The sequence below is a fragment of the Spermophilus citellus genome (genome assembly GCF_964194105.1).
Source record: "Spermophilus citellus genome assembly, chromosome: 10".
NCBI classification, from domain to species: domain Eukaryota; kingdom Metazoa; phylum Chordata; class Mammalia; order Rodentia; family Sciuridae; genus Spermophilus; species Spermophilus citellus.
In genome coordinates this window covers 127,859,629-127,881,230 of record NC_138197.1, presented here as the reverse complement: position 1 = coordinate 127,881,230, position 21,602 = coordinate 127,859,629, and the positions used below count along the sequence as shown (strand labels likewise).

General features: G+C 46.1%; 2 protein-coding genes across 4 annotated transcripts; one reads left to right on the top strand and one right to left on the bottom strand.

Moving 5' to 3' along the window:
- Positions 1-3,726: 3,726 nt before the first annotated feature.
- Positions 3,727-19,903, top strand: JOSD1 (Josephin domain containing 1). 3 transcript variants are annotated; one of them, XM_081311115.1, is made up of 6 exons: positions 3,727-4,236; positions 4,698-5,509; positions 15,221-15,349; positions 15,480-15,674; positions 16,288-19,114; positions 19,251-19,903. In XM_081311115.1, the coding sequence occupies exons 2-5, from the start codon at positions 5,325-5,327 to the stop codon at positions 16,385-16,387; spliced, it is 609 nt and encodes a 202-aa protein (XP_081167241.1). In that variant the 5' UTR covers positions 3,727-4,236; positions 4,698-5,324; the 3' UTR covers positions 16,388-19,114; positions 19,251-19,903. The 3 variants fall into 3 exon arrangements, with proteins under 3 accessions (XP_081167241.1, XP_081167239.1, XP_081167240.1); XM_081311113.1 differs by lacking the exon at positions 3,727-4,236 and adding an exon at positions 4,271-4,445; XM_081311114.1 differs by lacking the exon at positions 3,727-4,236 and adding an exon at positions 4,271-4,463.
- On the bottom strand, positions 19,593-21,597 carry TOMM22 (translocase of outer mitochondrial membrane 22). The gene is made up of 4 exons (XM_081311116.1): positions 21,452-21,597; positions 21,108-21,226; positions 20,566-20,683; positions 19,593-20,346 (listed from the first exon to the last, which is right to left on the bottom strand). Exons 1-4 carry the CDS (start codon positions 21,569-21,571, stop codon positions 20,272-20,274), a joined length of 432 nt encoding a protein of 143 aa, XP_081167242.1. The 5' UTR covers positions 21,572-21,597; the 3' UTR covers positions 19,593-20,271.
- Positions 21,598-21,602: the final 5 nt, after the last annotated feature.

Here is a 21,602-nt window from a genome sequence, read left to right as displayed (position 1 = left end):
ACGTAATACTATAGTAGCCGGAGTAAGGCAATTCATTCAACGCTGACCTTGCTGGGCACCGCGGCGTTCGCTTATCATTTCAGCGATTCGGGAGACTGAAGCAAGTTCGAGGCCAGCCTCAGCAATTTAGCGGGACCCTGTCTCAAAACAAAGATCGGGAAAAAAAAAAAAAAGTCCTGGGATTTGGCTCAGCTGTTGAGCGCCTGTAGGTTCAATTCCTAGTGCCACCCAAAGGGCGGGGTGCGCGGTGGGGGGGGGAGGACACGCAGACCTTCAGGAAAATTCTGCATTCACTGCCTCTGCTTAGAGAGCAGTTTACACGAACAAAAAGGGAAGCAGAAAAATATAGTCAAAACACCTCCCACATTTCATTTCTGGTGAATAATTATGTCAAGATTTAAGGTCTGTTAAAGCAAATTGCAAGTTCGAGGCCAGCCTTGGCAATTAATTTAAGGAGCCCCTGTCTCATTAAAAAATAAATAAATAAAAAAGGACTGGGGATGCAATTTAGTGGCAGAGCGTCCCTGGGTTCAATCCCCAGTACCACTGAAATAAATAAATAAAACGCTGACCTTAGGGAGAATTTTCCATTCATTGCCTCTGCTGAGAGGGCAACTATACAAACAAAAACAAAGGCCAGTAGCGAAAAGATATGCACGCACGCGCGCGCGCGCGCACACACACACACACACACACACACACAAACACACACTCTCTTCTGGTGAACAGCTACGCCAAAATCTAGGGTCTGTTAAGGTAGTTTCCTTCAGATTTTTTTTCCCTACTGTCATCAGCTGTGGAAAGCCCCAATCCAAAATGTCATCCAAAATGCACCAATTTTAATGTCTTAAGTTTCCATTTCAAACATCAGAAAAACCTCAGAATTTTACTGGTAGGTGAAAAGAAGGATTAACCCAGATCTAATGCTGGCTGGCCTTGGCCACTCATCCTAAGCAGTAGGTGAGAAAGGACAATCATTTGAGAAGTTACTCCAGTTTTAGGGTTTGAATTGCAAGATTTAATGAGCAACAGACAGGGTTAAATACATAACTGAGCATAGTGTGCTGGTGCAAGCCTGTAATCCCAGAGGCTGGGGTTGAGACAGGAGGATCACAAGTTCAAAGCCGGCTGTAGCAAAGGCAAGGCACTAAGCAACTTGGTGAGCCCCTGTCTCTAAAACAAAATAGGACTGGGGATGTGACTCAGTGGTCAAGTGCCCCTCAGTTCAATCCCTGGTACCAAAAAAAAAAAAAAAAAAAAAAAGGCCTTGTTAGTCGCAGGGATCTATCTACCTGAAAGAGTCTCATCTTGTTTCTGTTTTAAAGTAGGAAAGTAGGTATCATCAAGTCTTGTTTGTACAAACACAGCTGGGCAGCTGGGAATCTGGAACAAGAAGTCATTAAACTTCAATGGTCGTGATAATAGTTCCTTTGATATGTTTTTTTCTTCTTCCTGGACAAATTGTTCACCAGCATCCTACAACCCTATCTGGTCCCAAAATACTAAAATCTTAGTTAGCAAAGCTAAATACTGTCAGGCATGGTGGTGAATGCCTGTATACCCAGTGATTCAGGAGGTGAGGCAGAAGTATCCCAAGTTTGAGGCTAGCCTGGGTAATTTAAGTTTGACCCTGTGTCAAATTAAAAAATAAAAAGCACTGGTAGTATAGCTCAGTGGCCAATCCCAGCACCACAAGACATACAAAAACTGAATATTAAGACACAATATTCTACAATAATTTGTGCCTATGTTAAATGGCACAATTATTCAGTCTTCATTGCAATTCCTGTTATGAAGTTTCTAAATCATTGGCATCTCCCAAGTGATTGATGCTTTTTGTTTTTTTATCATACTGAGGATTGGACACAGGTGCACTTAATCACTGAGCCACAACCCCAGCCCTCTTTATTTTTGAGTCAGGGTCTCAATAAATTGCCAAGACTGGCCTCAAACTTGCAATCCTCCTGCCTCAGCTTCCTGAGTCTCTGGGATTATAGGTGTGCACCACAGCAACTGGCAGTGACCAATGTTTTCTTGTATACTAGTAAACCAACTGAAAGAGACTGGTTACAGAAAGACAAAAATCAAGGGTTGAGAGTTCAGGCCTATCCCCCAATTACTGGGGATCAAAGAAAAACTGAAGTTTAAGTTGATCATGAATGGCGAATTATTTAATCAAGTCTATATGATTAAGTTTCCATGAAACCAGAAAAGGACCAAGTCTGGGGGTCTTCCAGAGACATGAATGTCTCTGAAGGCTTGTACATGCCCTCTGCATGGCAGCTCCATGCCCTTCCCACACACCTTGGTGCAAGTCTCTTCCATCTAGCTGTTCATCTACATCCTCTGCAGTATCCTCTATAATAAACTGTCAAACTTAAAAGAGTTTGCCAGAGTTCTCTGAGCTGCCCTAGCAGATTAATCAGACCAAAGAGGGACTCATGGGAACCCTGATTAATAGAGTTGGTCTGCCAAAGTTCCAGAGGTCCAGACTTGCATCCAGCATCTGAAAATGAGAGGCAGTCTTGTAGAACCCCGCCCTTAACCTGTGGATCTGATGCTCTCCCTAGGTAGTCAGAGTCCAACTGAATTGCCAGGTACAGTGGCACATGCCCATAATCCCAGTGACTCAGGAGGCTGGGGCAGGAGGATGGAGGATTCAAAGCCAACTTTAGAAACTTGGCAAGGCCCTAAGCAACTCAGCAAGACAATGTCTCTAAATAAAAATAAAAATAAGGGCTGAGGATGTGGCTCAGAAGTTAAATGCCTGGGGGTTCAATTTCCAATACAAAAAAAAAAAAAATCCAACTGAATTAAAGGATATTCACCTGGTGTCTACTGCAGAACTGATTGGTTTCTTGGCAGGGGGTGCAGGGGGGTGCAGTCCACATTTTGGTGACCAGAAGTGCTGTGTTGTATTAACTCCATTGCTCAGACCAACATTTAACACCTTAACAATTGGGTCTTCAGAAAGAGTTCAAGTTTGAAATGTGCTGACACCTGATAGCAGACTAAAAAATATGCTTTTCCCACTATAGGACTTTGCCTAGAAAAGATACTCTTAGAGCAGATGCTTCATGAATTGAATGGGAAAGTCTAAAGTAACATTTTAGAGGGAATTCCCTACCCATCTTATATCCTTTTTCTGAAGACAGGTTAGCCTCCGTTCAAATCCTGAATCCAAGACAGACTTAGGTGACTTCCAGTACTTAATTAACTTCTTTGTGCGGCAGTTTTCTCCTAAGTCAGAGGGATCTAATAGGATAATTGGCAGTAAATATGTTAATATACGTAAAGCACTTAGGACAGTGCCTTGCACAGCAAGCCTTTTAAGTACACCATTATCCTGTAGGCCGCTTTCAAACGACAAAAGTTTAAGATAACTTAAAAGTAGTCTGAATAGAGGACCACACTCAAAATCTTGAGTCGAATTGAAGCATGGTCAAAAAACAAAACAAAACAAACAAACAAACAAAAAAAAAAACTGAATTCGAGGTGTGACTTATTTTTTATTGTTTTACCCATTTTCTTAAAAAAAAAATTCAAAAGGCGAGTAGCCAAGGTGGATAACGACGCCTTTCACAGCCCCAGGAGTAAAGGGAGGAAAAGCTAAGCCCACTTGGGTCTGCAAGTAGTTTGCTTCCGACACACACAATCGCTCAGCTGGACCCTGAGAAAGCACCAAAGAGCCCGTGGACACCGTTAGTGTGGAGAGAACCGAAATACGACACCACGGAGCTGGAAGAGGATCCCACTTTTCACTTGAAATGTGACCCCCGGTGAGGCGCACACCCTCGGTGCTCCTGGTAAGCTCGAGGCGGTCGGGCTCTCTAACCAAGAGATTTGCGCGCGACCGCGTCCGTAAGGTGTGTTAAAAACACCTGGTGAAAGGCGCACTAGGCAAACAAAAACAACGGTCAGCGCAGGAATCGCAGTCCAGGTTCGAGAAAGCACTTTGCCCAGAGACGGGAGGGGTGGGCAGGGCCGCACGCAGCGGCTGGCTGGGTCGCCGCCCCGGAACCGTGGCGCCGCGGCCGCCTGAGGGAGGAACGGGCGTCGAGGCGGGACTCCCCGCCTGGAGCGGGACCGCCGAAGCCAGACGCCCGCCCTACACATCCAGTGCCCTGCATTCCCGCACCCGGCGACACGCGAGCCTCGCAAATCCCCAGACAGCTCCGCGCGGCCGGACTCTCGCCAAGGCGCGGCGGCCGCGGCTCCACAGCTGGCGCCGCTGACGTCAGACTGACGTCAGGCATGACGCCGCGGCGGGGAGGGCGGGGACTGCGCGGGAGGGCGTTTCCGGAGCGCGCGCCGGTTGAGGGGCGCTGACGTCGGGCTCAGGTGCGCGCGCCCGTCCGCGCGCGGCCCAGGTGGCGACTAGCAGCTCTAGGTGGCGACCCGCGGCGGAGAGGGGGCGACTTACGGCGCGAATCCAAGCTGTCCCGGTGCGTCCGGGAGCCGGGGTAGGGGGCGCGGCGGGAGGGCGCCCGGGCTTGCACGTGACGGGCGAGGAGGTCAGGGCCGAGGCGGCGAGCCGGGTGGCCCGGGGCCCCGGAGGGCGAGGCGAGTGTCCGGCCCCACCCCTCCGGGCCTGCCCGGCGCCGCGCAGGACCGTCCCGCGGGCAGGGGCCGGGACGGCGCGCCCCTTCCCCAGCCCGCCCGCCGGGCGGAGCTGACCACAGCTGTCTCCTCCGCAGGGCCGCGGCGGGAGGACGAGAGCCCGCGCTTCCCGAGGAGCTGTGCCCGCCTCGCCACCGCGCTCGGGAGGATGGAGGGCTGCCCCCGAGGCCCCAGCGCGACCAGCGATCCCACGCTGGCCGGCCCTCGCTAGCTGCTCCGGTTGTGCGTTTTATCCACCACCCAGGCCTTGTCTCCTGAATCTGTGGCGTCGTGATTCGAAAGAAATGGAAGAAAAGGAACGATGTGACCGATTGTTTTTGGTCTTCCTGCTTTGAGGCCTGGTGGCATTTTCAGGGAGGAAAGAAAATACTGCAAGGAAATAGTGTCTTTTAGGAGCAGGGAGGGAGGGGAGGGTGGGAAAAGGGCAACAGGATCTTACATTTTATATGAGTTTTTAAAAATTCTGCACTTTGACAGTGATGGTGAAATAAACTAATCCAAAAGCTATTTTTCTATTGAGAAGAGAGAAAAGGTGGCTTTTCCCCTTTTGATTTCAACCTTTTCTCCCAGTGTCAAAGCATAAATCATGGACACCAGAGAATAAAGTGGACCTCAGGAATCCTGAAAAGACTGAGAAGTTTACGTCTTCCTCAGGAGGGAATTGTGGGTGTTTTCAACCCTCTTTGGAACCTTAAACGAAAAACATGAGTTGCATGCCATGGAAAGGAGACAAGGCCAAATCTGAATCCTTGGAGCTGTCCCAGGCAGCACCCCCACAAATCTACCATGAGAAACAACGCAGGGAGCTTTGTGCCCTCCATGCCCTCAATAATGTCTTCCAGGACAGCAACGCCTTCACACGGGAAACGCTGCAAGAGATTTTCCAGAGGTAGGGCACCTCTTCTTTCATCCTGATACTCACTGGTATTTCTGAATTTGAGTGGGTAGGGTGTCTCAGGTGCTTAAGCCTTCAAACCTACAGGTATTAGCTAGATGCTGTCAGTGGGTATAAGAGATGCAGGAATGAGAAAGAGAATCACTATCATGTATGTGCTACCTACTCTGGAATAGCCTTAGTTGTATTATTTCAAGTGATCTGCTCAACAGTGCTGTGGAATCCATGTTATATCTGTTATTTCCATTTTACGGATAAACACAGCTCAGTGAAGTTCAATGATGTGACCATTGTAGCGTAGCAAGCACTGGAGCCAAGGTTGAAGTTAGGTTTCTATCCTGCTGTTAACTACTGGGTTAGAATGCCGCCTCCTCAAGTCCTGCCACCAAGGAGTTTACATTGTAGAAGGGGGACAAGATGTGTCTACATTCATTCAGTTACCTGTCATCAAAGGTGGAATGTGGCAGGTACCACAAGAAAGTTGTGCATACTGTGCTCCAGCTTCTCTTTGAGGCCATGTGCCAGCATTGATGCTTTTCATGCATTGTTTTGTGTGGCTACTTCTGAACAGTTTGTTTTACTGATAGAGAAACAGGAAGAAAGGTCAGGTAATTTGTCCAAGTAGCTTCTAAGTAGCAAAGCTAACATTTGAAGCTGATTCCAGATCCCTCCCCTTTCTACTTTATTCTAGGTGGCTGGCCTTTCTTCCCTCCTTCCTTCCTTCATTCCTTCCTTCCTTCCTTCTTCCCTCCCCTCCCCTCCCCTCCCCTCCCCTCCCCTCCCCTTCCTTCCTTCCTTCCTTCCTTCCTTCCTTCCTTCCTTCCTTCCTTCCTTCCTTCCTTCCTTCCTTCCTTCCTTCCCCAGCTATTGAACCCAGGAGCACTTAACCACTGAGCCACATCCCCAGCCCTTTTATTTTTATTTAGAGACAGGGTTTCGCTAAGTTGCTTAGGGCCTTGCTAAGTTGTTGAGGCTGGCTTTGAACTTGCCATCCTCCTGCCTCAGCCTCCCAAGTCACTGGGATTACTGGTGTGCACCACTACACCGGACCTAGATGGCCTTTCTTACCTACTAAAGCAAATGCCACGAGTGGGTAGAAGTTCAACTTGTTGTTCTTTGCTTTGATTTTCTGAATTATTTTGCCAGAGGGTTTGAGAATTAGTTCTGCAGTGTCTAGGTAGAGATAGCAGCACGTCTGCAGTCCATTGGCGGTGAGCCTATGTGATCACTCAGAGAGGGTTGGTTAGCCTTACTTAATTCTCAGTGCAGGGAAAGCTTAAGAATTCTGTTCTATTTTCTCTCTCTCTCTTTCTCTCTCTCTCTCATCAATCAGAGAAGGTTGGTTAGCCTTACTTAATTCTCAGTGCAGGGAAAGCTTAAGAATTCTGTTCTATTCTATTCTATTCTCTTCTCTCTCTCTCATCACTCAGAGAAGGTTGGTTAGCCTTACTTAATTCTCAGTGCAGGGAAAGCTTAAGAATTCTGTTCTATTCTATTCTATTCTCTTCTCTCTCTCTCATCACTCAGAGAAGGTTGGTTAGCCTTACTTAATTCTCAGTGCAGGGAAAGCTTAAGAATTCTATTCTCTCTCTCTCTCTCTCTCTCTCTCTCTCTTTTTTTTTTTTTTTTTTTGTGCTGGGGATTGAACCCAGGGTCATTGAACCATTAAGCTTTGTCCCAAGTTGTTTTTATTTTTTTTATTTTTATTTTTTTAAAGTTTTATTCTGTATTTTTTTTTTTTTTTAAAGAGAGAGAGGACAGAGAGAGAGAGAGAGAATCTTAATATTTATTTTTTAGTTCTCGGCGGACACAACATCTTTGTTTGTACGTGGTGCTGAGGATCGAACCCGGGCCGCACGCACGCCAGGCGAGCATGCTACCGCTTGAGCCACATCCCCAGCCCCAAGTTGTTTTTATTTTGAGGCAGGGTCTTGCTAAGTTGCTGAGGGTATTGCTGAGTTATTGAGGCTGGCGTCCAACTTGCAGTCCTTCTACCTCAGCTTCCTTAGTTGTTGGAATCACAGGTGTGTACCACCATGCCTGGCAGCTCAAGAATTCTTCCAGCAGTGTATATTCAGCATAGTTCCAGAGGACCCTTTTTTGATTCCCTTCACTTAAATAGGAAATTACTGAGCATTGGAACCTGAATAATAGCTAAAATCAACCAGTTTGCAGTGATTTGTGGATCATTTACTCTGAGAGAACCATAGGCATTCTCTTAAAAGAATGTTAATCCAAGTATACTAACAGAACTATAATGAGAGTAATTGTTTTCCAATTCCAATAATATACAAAGTAGTGCCTTTACCTTAACAGACCAGTTGTGTCTGCATCATGACCATTATCTGGCAGCAAGAAGATTTCACCTGGGAAGTAAGATAATGTGTCTCGTGTCACCAAGTCATGTGACATAAAGGAAGACCCAGTTCACTGAATTGATTTCTTTTGGCCAGCCATTGATATTTCTTATTTTCCTACTTGGATTATCTGCAAATTGTTTTCTAATCCAGAATTAGAAGGAAGATTCACAGTGATTACCTGAATATGCTTGATGCTTTATGATATGTATTGGCAATCCCAAAACGACTGAATAGCAGTGGTCCTAGGAAACTAGAACTCAGTGTAGGAATTTGCCCAGTATTACCCACTAGTAAATATCAGATATAAAATTCTTCGAATGTGGGCTGGGGTTATGGCTCAGTAGTAGAGTGCTTGCCTAGCACATGTGAGGCACTGGGTTTGATCCTCAGTACCACATAAAAATCAATCAATCAATAAATAAAGTTATTGTGTCCATCTACAACTAAAAATTTAAAAAAATTCTATGAATGTAGTCATATTAGGTTAGAAAACAATTTACTTCTGTAAATTTGACTTCTGGTTGGACAAGAGGAGCAATCATGATGAGATCACTAACATGTGAACAGTGCTATTCTGAGGGCTTCCCTGGGGCTAGTTCAGTCCTCACACTGAGCTTGGGAGGTAGACTTTATTTTCCATTTTTCTAGATGAGGAAATTGGCACAGATAGTTTACAAAGATATTAATGGCAGGATTTGGACCCAAGCTTTGTGGCTCCAGGGCTTGCCTCCTAATTGCTTCAGCTGCTTGCTTCATCCTGGCAAGATTTGTCAGAGCTGTCCTAGCACCAGAGCTATTCCCCCTGCTAGTAAGTGGGACTGTAGATCTGGACTGTGATCAACAAGAGTTTGTGGCTATAGCAGTCTTTCAGCTGTGTTTTCCCTGAGTAGAAGAATGCTGGATGCTTGCTAAACACCTTCATGGAACTAGGGTCCTCTTTTTTTTTTGAAGATTTTGCAAATTATATAGTGCTTCTCAGTTCCCTATTAGCACAGTATAAAAATCCACCTTAAAAAAAAAAAAAAAAGTCAACCTAAGATCCACCTCAGTAAAAGCAAATCAGTACATAAAAGAGAAGTCCAGTAGTGGAATTTTGTATGGAGCATTTTAAATGGAAAGATTCTATCAGGATACATAGAAACAAAAGAAGTATGGAAAGAATCCAGAGAAAAAGCAGAGAGAGAAAAGGTGAAGGAGAGTAGATGGAATTTTTAAAACAAACACTAACCAGCTGCTGCAGTGTGCCAGGCACCGCAAGCCTCCTTGGAGAACACAGCTGGACAGGATATCTTGGGGCTGTACCGAGCATGCCTTGAGAACATATTGAAGTGAGAACCATAGAATTCACAGCAATTTGAAAGTGAAAAGGTGATCACCTTATATCTTGAAGCAAAGGAAAGGAATTCTGGCAGGTTTAACTAGGTAACTTTAAGTTCTCAGATCTAAAGTTCTTTGCTGGTTTGAAGATATAACTGATGAGTGGTAGAAATGGGAGAAAAATGTCAGTAAGTGCTATTTGTTGAGAGGGTTTATCCTAACAGTTGAATTTTAGCCAGATAAAAGAGAAGAAATACAAAAATAGCAGGGTGGAGTTTGAATAGAGTTGAGCCACATGCCCACCCCTTTTTATGAAATGACTCATGCTTGGAATACAAATGAATAGGAATGTGGAACTGAGCTAATGGCTGGTCAGCAACAAGGGGCCAAGGAAGAGAAAAGTCGGGTGTAACTGAGGCTTGTGCTTAGAGAGAAGACCAGAGACAGTGGGCAAATGTCCATCAATTTGTATCTATGTAGATGAGGGGTTTGACCTTATATAGTATATCCAGGCTTTGAAAAAGAAGGGTCAGAGAAGTCAAACAGAAAGTGCTCAGACCTCAGACATTTTCATTAGATTCAACCCAATTTTTCAGAGATCAAATGTTCTTGCAGCTAGCAATACATTCCTCTTTCAAATAGAATTGCTGTTCAAGTGTAACTGGATGAAAACTGGCTTGATGGAGGAAAACTAAAGAAAGTTGGAAGGAACAAAGAGAATAGGGATAGTGGTAAACAACCAGCATTCTCTACCACAAAGGATGAGCACTCCAACTTCTCCATTAGAAGATCCCTGAGCAGGTAGAAAGGGCCACATTTAAAATTGAGGCAGTTGCTGGCACTGTGGCCCCACTTGCAATCTCGGTGACTTAAGAGGTAAGGCAGGAGGATTGCAAATTTGAGACCAGCCTCAGCAACTTAGTGAGGCCCTGAGCAATTTAGTGAGACCCTCAGGAACTTAGTGAGACTCTGTCTCAAAAAATAAAAAGGGGTGGGCATGTGGCTCAGTGGTAAAATTTCCCTGGGTTACCTCCCTGCACTCACCACCCCTCCCCTACCCCCCCCCAAAAAAAAAAGGTTCCATGGAAGAGAGGATGTGAACTTGAGCTTGAAGAAGTTATGGGATTTGGGGTTGGGGATGTGGCTCAAGAGGTAGTACGCTCCCCTGGCATGCGTGCGGCCCAGGTTCAATCCTCAGCACCACATACAAACAAAGAAATGTTGTGTCCGCCGATAACTAAAAAAATAAATATTAAATCTCTCTCTCTCTCTCTCTCTCTCTCTCTCTCTCTCTCTCTCTCTCTCTTAAAAAAAAAAAAAGTTATGGGATTTGGCTTAGAACCAGAAGTAGGAGAAAAGAATAGAGGCCACATAGTCATGGTACTGGAAGTGTACTAAGCCTCATGAGAAGGGAACAGCAGGTGGAATAGGGCTGGAGGATTTGGAGGTGGCCGCTCAGGCAGTTGGCTCCACTGTCAGTTCGTATGTAATATTGTGGTTTTTTTTCTTTTTCTTTTTTTTGGTACCAGGGATTGAACTCAGGGACACTTAACCACTGACCCACATCCCCAGTTCTTTTTATTTTTTATTTTGAGACAGAGTCTTGCTAAATTGCTTAGGGACTTGTTAAGTTGCTAAGGCTGGCCTCAAACTTGGGATACTCCTCCCTCAGCCTGAGCCACCAGAGTTGCTGGGATTACAGGTGTGCGTCACCATGCCAGCCTAGTTCATTTGTAAGGGAGGGAAATGACAACTTGGTGAATGTGGCAGGAATATATAAGCTAAATCAGTGGAAGGAGTGTTTATAAGCAAGGAGATGAGTTTGGGGAACCTATTTCAAAAGTCCTGGTTTTAGTCTCTGTAGTGGCTCATACCTGGAGTCCCAGCTGCTTGGAGAATCACAAGTGTGAGGCCAGCCTGGGCAGTTTAGTGAATCCTGTCTTACACAAAAGGAAGGAAGATGTAGCTCGGTGGTAGAGTGCTTGCCTAGCATTATGATTAGCAGGTCATCCTAGTACTGAAGAGGAAAATAATCCAGGTCTATAGTGAAGGGAGAGAGAGAGGAAGTGGACAGGAAAGAAATCTGAGAGAGAGAAGATGAAGGCTGAGGAAGAGAGATCCTTAGAACACGAAATCTGAAAGGTGTACCTTAGAACAAATGTCTGTGGGGGTCAACTCTGGGAACTGAAGCATATTATGTAATCCTCTTCTGGAGGTTCAAGGTGAAGACTGGCATAGGGGGACTCCCAGGAACCCTGTTTACTCCCTTGGTTCATTCATTTACTGTACAGAAGTATCCCATATCTTCAGGATCCTCCAATTATAAGTCTGGAACTAGGGTTACCAGACGCATGCTCAAGAACTCACTGCCCTACTGGGAGCCTGCCAGAAGCAGACAGCAGCATCAGCCCTGGGGGAACCTTCATCCCTGGGTGGAGGGAAGGGAGCCTGCTGGAACTCAATACCTGGGACCTGAGGGTGCTCTGTCCTATTGAGCTGTGTTGCAGCCCCAGGCTTTGGGGACTCAGCTGACCTTTCCTTTCACAGCCCTGCACCACCTCCCACTCTGACTCTTGGGTCACTGCTGTAAGACAGTAAGCACAACTGCAAATTATTCTCTCTCTCTTTTTTTTTTTTTTTGGTACTGGGTATTGAACCCAGGGACGCCAAACTACTGAGCCACATCCTCACCCCTCTTTTTTTATTTTATTAGAGACAGGGTCTTGCTGAGTTGCTTAGGTCCTCACCAAGTTGCTAAAACTGGCTTTGAACTCACAGTCTTCCTGCGTCAGCCTCCCAAGCTGCTGGGATTACAAGGCATGTGCCACCACACCCAGCTACAACTGCAACTTCTAATGAACACATTTTTTAATAATTGTATCACTTGTAAGTGTTCATTGTCAAATCAGTTAAAACTATCAGACTTTGAATTTGTTTTTACAATACCGAGGATTGAATCTGTGGGTGCTCTACTGAGCTACATTCCTTTTTTTTTTTTTTTTTTTTAATACAGCGTCTTGCTAAGTTGCTCAGGACATTGTTCAGTTGCTGAGGCTGGCCTTGAACTTGTGATCCTCCTGCCTCAGCCTAATCCCCCTGATTCTCTGGGATTATAGGCATGTGCCACTACACCTGACCCCAGATCTTTTTAGTTTTTACTGTGAGACACTGTCTTGGCAAGTTGCCCAGAGTAGCCTCAAAATTGCCATCCTCCTACCTCAGTCTTCTGAAATTGTTGGGGCAAGCATATGCCACCATGCCTGCCTTAGACTTCATGCTTTTACTTATAAAATATAAATAATTCATCCCCTCATAGTTTCCTGTGAGGATTGAGACACATATTAAAGCACCTATCTTAGTGCTTAGAGTGGGTGTTGAGTACGTGGGAATTGTTCTACAGGTCAAGTGTTCGGTTACAGAATGGAGTTTGGTGTTCTTGGATTTCCCCATCTTTGCTAGCTCTGGAAGTAAGCAATAAGCCCTTTTATTTTAAAGTCTACTAGTATTTAGAGCAGAAGATAAAGAAATAATAACAGAAATAAGCAGAACATTTCAACAAACTCCTTGAGTGTGTTGCCTGTGCCCTGTAGGTCCTGGGTGTGCCGTGTTGACTGGACGGTCAAGGCTCCCGCTGCACTCTAGAACAGAGGAACAGGCAATGTGTTCCGTACTGATGGAGGGCTAGAAGTGAACCAGAACAGCCAGAAGATGAATGAACTGGGAGAAACTTACAGTGGGGTGGTCAGAAAGGCCTTTCTGTGACAGTTACATTTAAGACCAAGTGATCCTTATCAAAACCAATGAAGAGCTCAGGGAAGAGCATTGCAATCAGCAGGGACATCGAGTGAGTGCCATGTGAGGAAGAGCCTTGAGTCTTTAAGAAACAGAAAAAGGTCTTGTAACAGGAGGTGAGAACAGAGGTCAGCAGGATCCTGAGGGCCTTGCCAGCCAAGGTAGTTCGGGTTGTATTTATGTGCTGTGGGCATGGTTGGAGGGGTTTAAGTTAGTGGCAGCAGTGTGTTTTATGTTTGGACAAAGTATCAGTAAGGGGTTAGTGGTGTAGCTCTGTGAGACTGCTTGTCCAGCATGTTCAGGCCCTGGGTTTGATCCCCGGCAACACAAAAAAATGGGGGTGGGATGGGCGTGGGATTCAGTGTGGTTGCTGTGTATGCAGGAGAGTTGACATTTTTGACTGAAGTCTGGATTCTATTCTGGAGATGGCACTTGGCAACCTCCTGGGTACCTCTTCTCTGCCCCTGTCCTGAGGAATTCACCACATTACCCTCCTTCCCCTTCTCAGGAAAGTTGAGGGAATGCAGACCCTCCTTCAAAATGTCCTTTTCTGAGCCCAGCATGGTGTGCACATGTGTAATACCAGCAATTTGGTAGGCTGAGGCAGGGAGATCGCCAGTTTCAAGCCTCGGCAACTTAGCAAGCAAGACCCTGTTTCAAAATAAAAACTGGGGGTGTGGCTCAATGGTAGAGCACCCATGGGTTCCATCCCCAGCACAGGGAAAAAAAAAAATTTGTTGACGGTCCACAATGCTTTTAGGCCATGCATCCCAGGTTAGCATGCGCCTCACTGCTTTTTATTGCTTCACATCTGGCTCCAGCTCATGCATTTATGCATAGGGACCCCTGTGTGCCTGTGTGTGCTGGTGGTGGGGAGAACTGAGGATTGAACCCAGGGGCACTCTGCCACTGGCTGGGTGATATCCTCAGCCCTTTTTAAAAATTTGAAACAGGGTTTTGCTAAGTTGCTGAGGCTGGCCTCAAACTTGTGATCTTCAGCTTCCTGAGTTGTTGGGGTTACAGGTGTGCATCCCCCTGTCTTGGTCCCTGTATACCTTTAGGTATTTAATGATTGCCAAGAGTGAAAGCCTTAAGTAGAAAGTATTTAAGTTATAAAAAGCAGGAGTGATAATTACTGCCATGCAAATGAAAACATCACCTATTTTTTTTACTGTCTTTAAAAAAAAAAGATTATGGGCTGGGGATGTGGCTCAAGCGGTAGCGCGCTCGCCTGGCATGCGTGCGGCCCGGGTTCGATCCTCAGCACCACATACAAACAAAGATGTTGTGTCCGCCAACTAAAAAAAATAAATAAATAAATATTGAAAATTCTCTCTCTCTCTCTCTCCTCTCTCTCCTCTCTCACTCTCTCTTAAAAAAAAAAGATACTATGTGTTCATCTACAACTAAATAAATAAATATATATATATATTTAAAAAAAAAAAAAAAAAAAAAGATTATATCAGGCTGGGGTTGTGGCTCAGTGGTAGAGCACTTGCCTAGCCTGTGTGAAACCCTGTGTTTGATACCCAGCACTGCACAAGAACATAAAAAAGTTGTGTCAGGGCAGGAAGATAAACAAGAGGAAGACTGTAGAAAGACTGCAGTAGGCTGGGGATTTCATGAATGAGGCTCATTCATGGAATATTCTTTGTATCCATTGACTTCACTAGACACACTTCCCCCACATAGAGCCCAGGGGCCTCTACAACTGAGCTACACCCCCAGCCCTTTTTATTTTGAGACAAGGCCTCACTGGCTGGCCTCAGACTTGTGATCCTCCTGCCTCAGCCTCCTAGGTCACTGCGATCACAGGTGTGCACCACTGTAACAGTCTGTAGACACATTTTCTAAATGGCAGGTAGATAAGTCTCACCTGACTTGTTTTGCAGAAAAAGCAAGATGAGGGCTGGGGTTGTGGCTTAGTGGCAGAGCACTTGCCCAGCATGTGTGAGACACTGGGTTCGATTCTCAGCACCACATATCAATAAATAAAATTAACGTCCATTGACAACTAAAAAAATATTAAAAGAAAAAAGAAAAAAAAGAAAGGTGATCCCTAGAGCAGCAGGATCCCAGGGAACAGAATACTTAAGTAGAAATTGGGGAAATTATACTTGATTGGGTGGGGGAGGGTAACCAGCTTCCAGTGTCCTGGTAGAAATTGCTCCTTTGATATGGCCAGGGGGCATTAGGCAGACCAACAAGTCTCAACATCATCTTTTCACATTCATAGGTTGTCTCCAAACACCATGGTGACACCCCACAAGAAGAGCATGCTGGGAAATGGGAATTATGATGTGAACGTCATTATGGCGGCTCTTCAGACCAAAGGCTATGAAGCTGTTTGGTGGGACAAGCGCAGGTAATGTGATGGGGAACAGCAGGTTGTGGTGCAGGCCTTGGTCGGGGATTCCTGGCATGAGGGGACTGCCTGGGACCTTAAGGCTGGCTGCCTCAGAGCCTGACACGGTTTCTCGGTTTCTCTTCTGCAGGGATGTTGGTGTTATTGCTCTTACGAATGTCATGGGGTTCATCATGAATCTGCCCTCCAGCCTGTGCTGGGGTCCACTCAAGTTGCCTCTCAAAAGGCAGCACTGGATCTGTGTTCGAGAGGTGGGCGGGGCCTACTACAACCTCGACTCCAAGCTCAAGATGCCTGAGTGGATTGGAGGCGAGAGCGAGCTCAGGTGAGTCCCAGTGTGGCTCAGCTGCTGGGCTTCTGGTTTGCTGTGTTGAGGGAAGTCAAGCTCATCTTTGGTTATTTGACAGAGGAAATGAAATTCTTATGTGCTCAGAGCCTCTCCCTGTCTTACTTGGAATCATGGGGTCTCAGACTGGAAAGGCCTTAACAAGGAATTTTGTCCCTTTGGTAAGCAGGGTCCACAGCCTGGGGTATTGGCCTTCTGGTCTGGTGGGGCTGGTGAGGTAACGTTCTTTCCGCCTGCACCACTGGCACAGTGTTGTTACCAGTTCAGAGAAAGGAAGATACACATTCAGCCAGAGGGTTAAATTGCCCTAAGATGAAAGTAGTTGGTTTTTTTAAACAGAAGCACTTCAGAGTACTTTGCGCTTCTGTTCCTCACAGAACCAGTTCCTCTCAGCAGTAACGTGAGGATGAGCAAAGATTCAGATTGGGATTTGAACTGGACAGACTTAGGGGTAACTCTAGAAGAACCTACTAGAACGTGTTAGGATTGCCAAGGGCATAAAGGATCAGGTGTCTGGTGACTTGTGGCCCTGAGACTGGAATTTGCAGTTCACCAGCATTTCGTTTTCTCTCACCTCTTCCTTTTTCCATAGGAAATTTCTAAAACATCATTTGCGAGGAAAGAACTGTGAGCTCCTGCTGGTGGTAGCAGAGGAGGTGGAGGCCCATCAGAGTTGGAGAGCTGACGTGTAGCGCCGCTAGGTCCAACCCGTCCCTGCCTCGGTCCTCGAGCTCTCGTGATGCGCTGTGGCCTCTGCAGTGGGTCCGCCCGGCCACCTCCCCAAACATCTCATCGGGTTTCCCCTTCAGACTTGCCAGTGCAATAGGACGGATGTGTGGACTGTTACAAGAACCCCCGGCATTGTCTGTGCCTGGGGAAGGCAGGCGGGAGCTCTGAGGGCTTAGGGCAAGCCACTGAAGGCCTTCGTTTTATTTTGGAGAAGAGAAGGAAAGGTGGGTCCGAGCTTATTTTCCCCTATGAGGACCTGACACAGGTTTTCTTGGAGTCTTCACTGCTGCTCCAGGCTCACCAGAGATGCTGCCTCCACTTTCATCTCCTGTGGCACCCGTGTCTGAAGACATAGTAGTACACGCAAAGCCCAGTGACTGACTGAAGAACCCAGAGCATAAGCGTCTCTCAGGAAACCATCTCCAGAACCCCAGCAGCAGTGCTGCGTGCTGTCTGCAGTCCTAATGCCACCCCTCCCCCCACTTTTAGGGTGGTTTATGGACAGCCTTGGAGTTTTATAATGAAAACTTCTTGAATATCCCAAGCCAGGTGGTTGAGTCCCCCAAGTCTAGCAAGTCAGTGGTAGGATAGACATCTAAGAGGATGTGGCTAAGCCAAACTGGGAAAAGCATGGGGTGGCTTTCTTCACTCCAGTTTTGTCCCCACCATTTCACTACATTGATTTAGGAAGCTCTGGGGCAAAACATAAGGAAAAGGGGCAGTTTCCCCAGTTGGCCCACTCTGGCAAAATCAGAAGAAACATCTACCCTTGACAGGTTGGGTCAGCCAAAATCACGTGAAGAGTTTAAGAGCAGCTGGAATTGGTAGCTGGCCTGGGCTTGAAGCCTGTCACTGTAGTGACAAGCAACAGCCCTCAAATTAGGTGGTCATGTGCATTTTGTTATAGGACCTAGGTTTGTCATCTTCTTGTAGTTTCCTTTAAAAATCAGAGGATTGACCTGCCTCCTACCTCTTGAAATAGTTGTAGGCTACTTTTCTCTTGTAACTTTGGAAAACAAGAGGGGAAATAAATAATACCACACGTGTCACCAAAGTGGCTGTGGTTGCCTCAAGACAGGAGAGCAGGCAGGGGTAATCTGGCCAGTTCTTACTCATCACTGGTCTTGGCAGGTCTGAGAGCTGCCCCATTGGCCAGACTTCTCTTCACCAGGAGAGCCAGCCTGGGGCTTGCATGTGGATCCTAAGCAAGTGTAATGGGGAGGCTGAGGCGCTCTCCCCACTGTGACTGGAGTGCATGTTTACACCAGCACTTTTCTGCACACGTATCTTCAATCCAACAAGGCCGTTTTTTAAGCCAAGTAAGAGGCCCCAAGCGGCTACTGCACATTATGCCCTCAACAACTGGCCGTGGTCTCTTCTGTACCATTTTCTACACCAGACCTGCTTGGCACCACAGGGAGCTTTCTACCCCTGCACAATGACATTCCAGCTAACACCAGCCAGAAGTTACAGCCAATCTTGCTGATTAATCGTCACAAGCAGGACCTTGGGTCCATTGGCACTGTTGGTGATTGTAAGCCATTTCCTGGGGAGAGGAGAAAACTTCCCACAAATCTGCTTGGGCCTGTGCAAATGGCACTTCAAAGTAGTCCCATGCACACGGAGTCCATGAGCCAATGGGATATGCAAAGACGCTTCGACTTTTCAGGGCTGGTTTCTCTGTTCATATCCAATTCTGGTGCTTAGGAACAGGGACCCATGCTGATGCCCAAGGGCAAAAAGCCCCACTTTTAAAGAAGGGAGCAGGCCTGACCCTGATGCCCCACAAGGGGCAACCCTAGGCTTTTTCTTGCTTTTATCCCCCCCCCTTTTTTCTGTTGGCCTTGTGCTGGGTTTGTTTACAAAAGATGTATTTTGTTTAACCAAATATTAAAAATGGTAAACTCCATACACGAATCTCCTTGTCTGCCTAATATAATTATATGAAGGGAGGAAAAAAAAAAAACCCAAAACTTTAGTATGATGCAGCTTTAAAAGGAATTCCTTACCATCATCTCTCCACTTAGAGAGAATAGTTTGATCAAACTTCACCAAAAAATACAAAATATTCTCTTAAGTGGGATTTATTTCAAAAGTTACCATTGAAGCATTTTTCAGTTTAATGTTAGGATTGCCAATTTGAAGAACCAATATACAAAACACAGCTTGTACCTCACTGACCAGCTTTTGCACTAGTGAAGCAAAATGTGCATCCAAGCCAAGGACATGTCTAGAGTGTGTAGCAGGATTCAGTAGTCAGGAGGCTGGATTTGAATCTAGCACTTATTATGAGACCTGTGGATATTACTTAATCTTTCCATGGCTGCTTCCTCCTTTGCAAAACAGGAATACTACTACCTCCAAAACTGCCTAGTACTGAGAAAAAGATTCACATCAAAGACTCTGTTTTATGCTCAAAAATTTTTTTGTTAAATGGAAAAACTGCAAAGTTCAAATATGGGGCTACAACTGACTTCATCATCAGTTTCTCCAATTACACTAAAGTAGGCACAAAAATGTTCTTTTTCCCAACACTAGAAATCAGTACTTCCTATAAGTTTATAACTATGAAATGTCTATAGACTACAAAAACACTGGCCTGATCCTTTGCTTAGTTTGGTGGAACTGAACTGATTACTTTAATTCAGTGCAAAGTTGTCATTAAGAGATTCTTGGCATGGGCTGGGGATGTGGCTCAAGCGGTAGCGCGCTCGCCTGGCGTGCGTGCGGCCCGGGTTCGATCCTCAGCACCACATACCAACAAAAGATGTTGTGTCCGCCGAGAACTTAAAAAAAAAAAAAAAAAAAGAGGTTCTTGGCAAATAGTGCATTTTCTTTTTTTTTTTAAGGAAGGCCTCTATGAATAAATGATTGTCTTTTTTTTTTTTTTAATATTTATTTTTCAGTTCTCAGCGGATACAACATCTTTGTTTGTATGTGGTGCTGAGGATCGAACCCGGGCCGCATGCATGCCAGGCGAGCACGCTACCGCTTGAGCCACATCCCCAGCCCAGTGCATTTTCTTTTTCAAAATTTAACTTTAGGCCTTGAAATTATCAGTGGAGATGGAGATGCCAGCTTAGATGAGAGGAAATGTGAGGCACTGTATATCTTTGACCTTCAAAAATGGTACAAGTAACTTTTAAGTACTTATTACAGACACATGGATGACACTTTGAGTTGGAATCATTTTTAATATTTAAATACAAAAAGTGAGCACTGACTTTTTTTTACACACAGGTCTAATAGCCAAAATGTGCAGAGGAAACGAGCCTCTGCTCTGTCCTCCATACTCACTGTCCCCATTTTGTGGCTGAAGCTATAAAACAGCCTCCCTTCAGTATACATGGGGCTTCCTGGTGCTTTACAAGACAGCCACAGTGCACTTTGTCAGTTTTAATATTAATATGTGCATGTTCCTTCCCAACATCTCCTTTAAAAAAAAAAAAAAAAAAGAAGAATGAAAAAAAGAAACAAAAGTCATTAATGGTCAGGGATCCTTCCCTCCCATTGTGGGGCATCATTTCTACCCCATAATGAGATAGACAGTGAGGAGATCTTCCAGTTAGGAGCAATGTACTAGAAGGGGTAAGGTGGCCAGAGCTGGAATAACCGTCTGCATAGCTGCATTCTGGTATCAGAGTGAGGCAGAAGAAACATTGAGGACAGCGTGGAGGGTACAGTTGAAAGTTGGGAGTCTCTGTGAGACAATGAGGGGAGAATTCTTCCCACCAGATTTGGATCAGTGTGCCACAGTTAAACCGCCCCCCCCAAATAATCAGCAGTTCAAACATAATTGAATTTCAAATTTCTCCCATTGAGACAGCTCAAATATAGCAGTAACAATCTAGATCTTTCCAGGAAGTGAAGGCAGAGCCCCTGGCATTCCTCCTGACAGCCCTGTGTTAGGCCCTAGAAGTATCTGGAAAAGAAAAGGAGAGATGTAAGGCATTGTACAGGCCTAGATGTCATTTTCATGGTACCTGATGAAGCAGACAAAAACAATGCTGAGCACAGGCATCTAAAAGGGCCTGGGCCTAATCCCAATCGCCACCCACACAGTAACTGCCAATCTGCTGGTGCTGGAGAAATAAATAACTAGCGTCTCCCCCCTGGCAAAAAGTCAAGAGTTTGGGTTCACCTGCCGCTGTTGCAGTTGCTGTTGTTGCTCCATTTGTAATTTCTCAGTCTCAAAGACAACAGGAAGAACCAGTATCATAAAGGAAGTGGTCCCAATCCACAAGGCTGCCCTGGAAAACCTGCAGAGAGAGGGTGGGCAAGCAGAGAGAGATGCAAATAGGCAATAGATTAAGAACAAAGCAGTAACCAAATCTCTTTCACTACATACTCCAGTGCTTTTAATGTGTATTCTACCCACTCCTTCCATCATACTCCTCCCACCAGGGGCAGGAGATTTTTCTGGGAGTTAGCTATAGCTGCTTAACAATCTTCTGAGTTCTTATAAAGCTACTTATACATCAATCATCTCAGATAAACTAACAACCTTGTCAAGTAAGAACCCCGCCTTTACAGAAGAGAAAATTAGAACTCAGAAAGGTTAGGGTACAAGCAGTCCAAGGTCACTGGAACCCAGATCTGCTGCTTCCGAAGTCGGTATCTCTTTTTTCGTAAGTTCAACATCCCATGCACACCCCCCAATGTCTTTGCCCTCTCGTCCCTTACCTGTACATTTTTTGAGCCACGAAGAGGGAGAGATCAAAAGTGGCTCCGGCCGCGGACCGGACCCTCTCCGGGAACATCTCCGTCAGACCCCAGAGTCTCTCAGACAGGGTCTCATCTAGCTGTGGTGAAGGAGGTGCGGGTATTGGCCGAAGTAAGGGCATGCACCTGCGGCCCGCTGCGACGTGGGAAGACGCGGAGGCCGGCAGAGCTGGAGCATTCCCGGCCCAGCAGGGCCCCTAACCCCGCCTCCCGAGAAGCCGCCTTCGCGGGGATCCCGCAGCACGCGGATCCCACACCCCGGGGCGGGCCCGCTCCTTGCCCCGCACCCCGCAGGGCCCTAGTACCTCGTCGTCATCGTCCTCTTCCAACTCTTCCTCAGTTTTCTCCGCGTCGCCTTTCGGGAGCAATTCATCGGGGGACAGCGGCTCCCCAGCGCCGGCAGCAGCAGCGGCGGCGGCAGCCATGGTGTAGGGGACACCGGAAGCGGAAGGGAGC

Bases quoted from the DNA above. Each gene is read 5' to 3' on its own strand.
- JOSD1 (XM_081311115.1), top strand. From the start codon at position 5,325: ATGAGTTGCATGCCATGGAAAGGAGACAAGGCCAAATCTGAATCCTTG. The intron at 5,510-15,220 runs GTAGGGCACCTC...TCACATTCATAG, and splicing joins CTGCAAGAGATTTTCCAGAG to GTTGTCTCCAAACACCATGG. The intron at 15,675-16,287 runs GTGAGTCCCAGT...CTTTTTCCATAG, and splicing joins GGAGGCGAGAGCGAGCTCAG to GAAATTTCTAAAACATCATT.
- TOMM22 (XM_081311116.1), bottom strand. From the start codon at position 21,571: ATGGCTGCCGCCGCCGCTGCTGCTGCCGGCGCTGGGGAGCCGCTGTCC. The intron at 20,684-21,107 runs GTAAGGGACGAG...CTCTCTCTGCAG, and splicing joins GTGGCTCAAAAAATGTACAG to GTTTTCCAGGGCAGCCTTGT. The intron at 20,347-20,565 runs GTGAACCCAAAC...TTTCTTTTCCAG, and splicing joins AGCAACTGCAACAGCGGCAG to ATACTTCTAGGGCCTAACAC.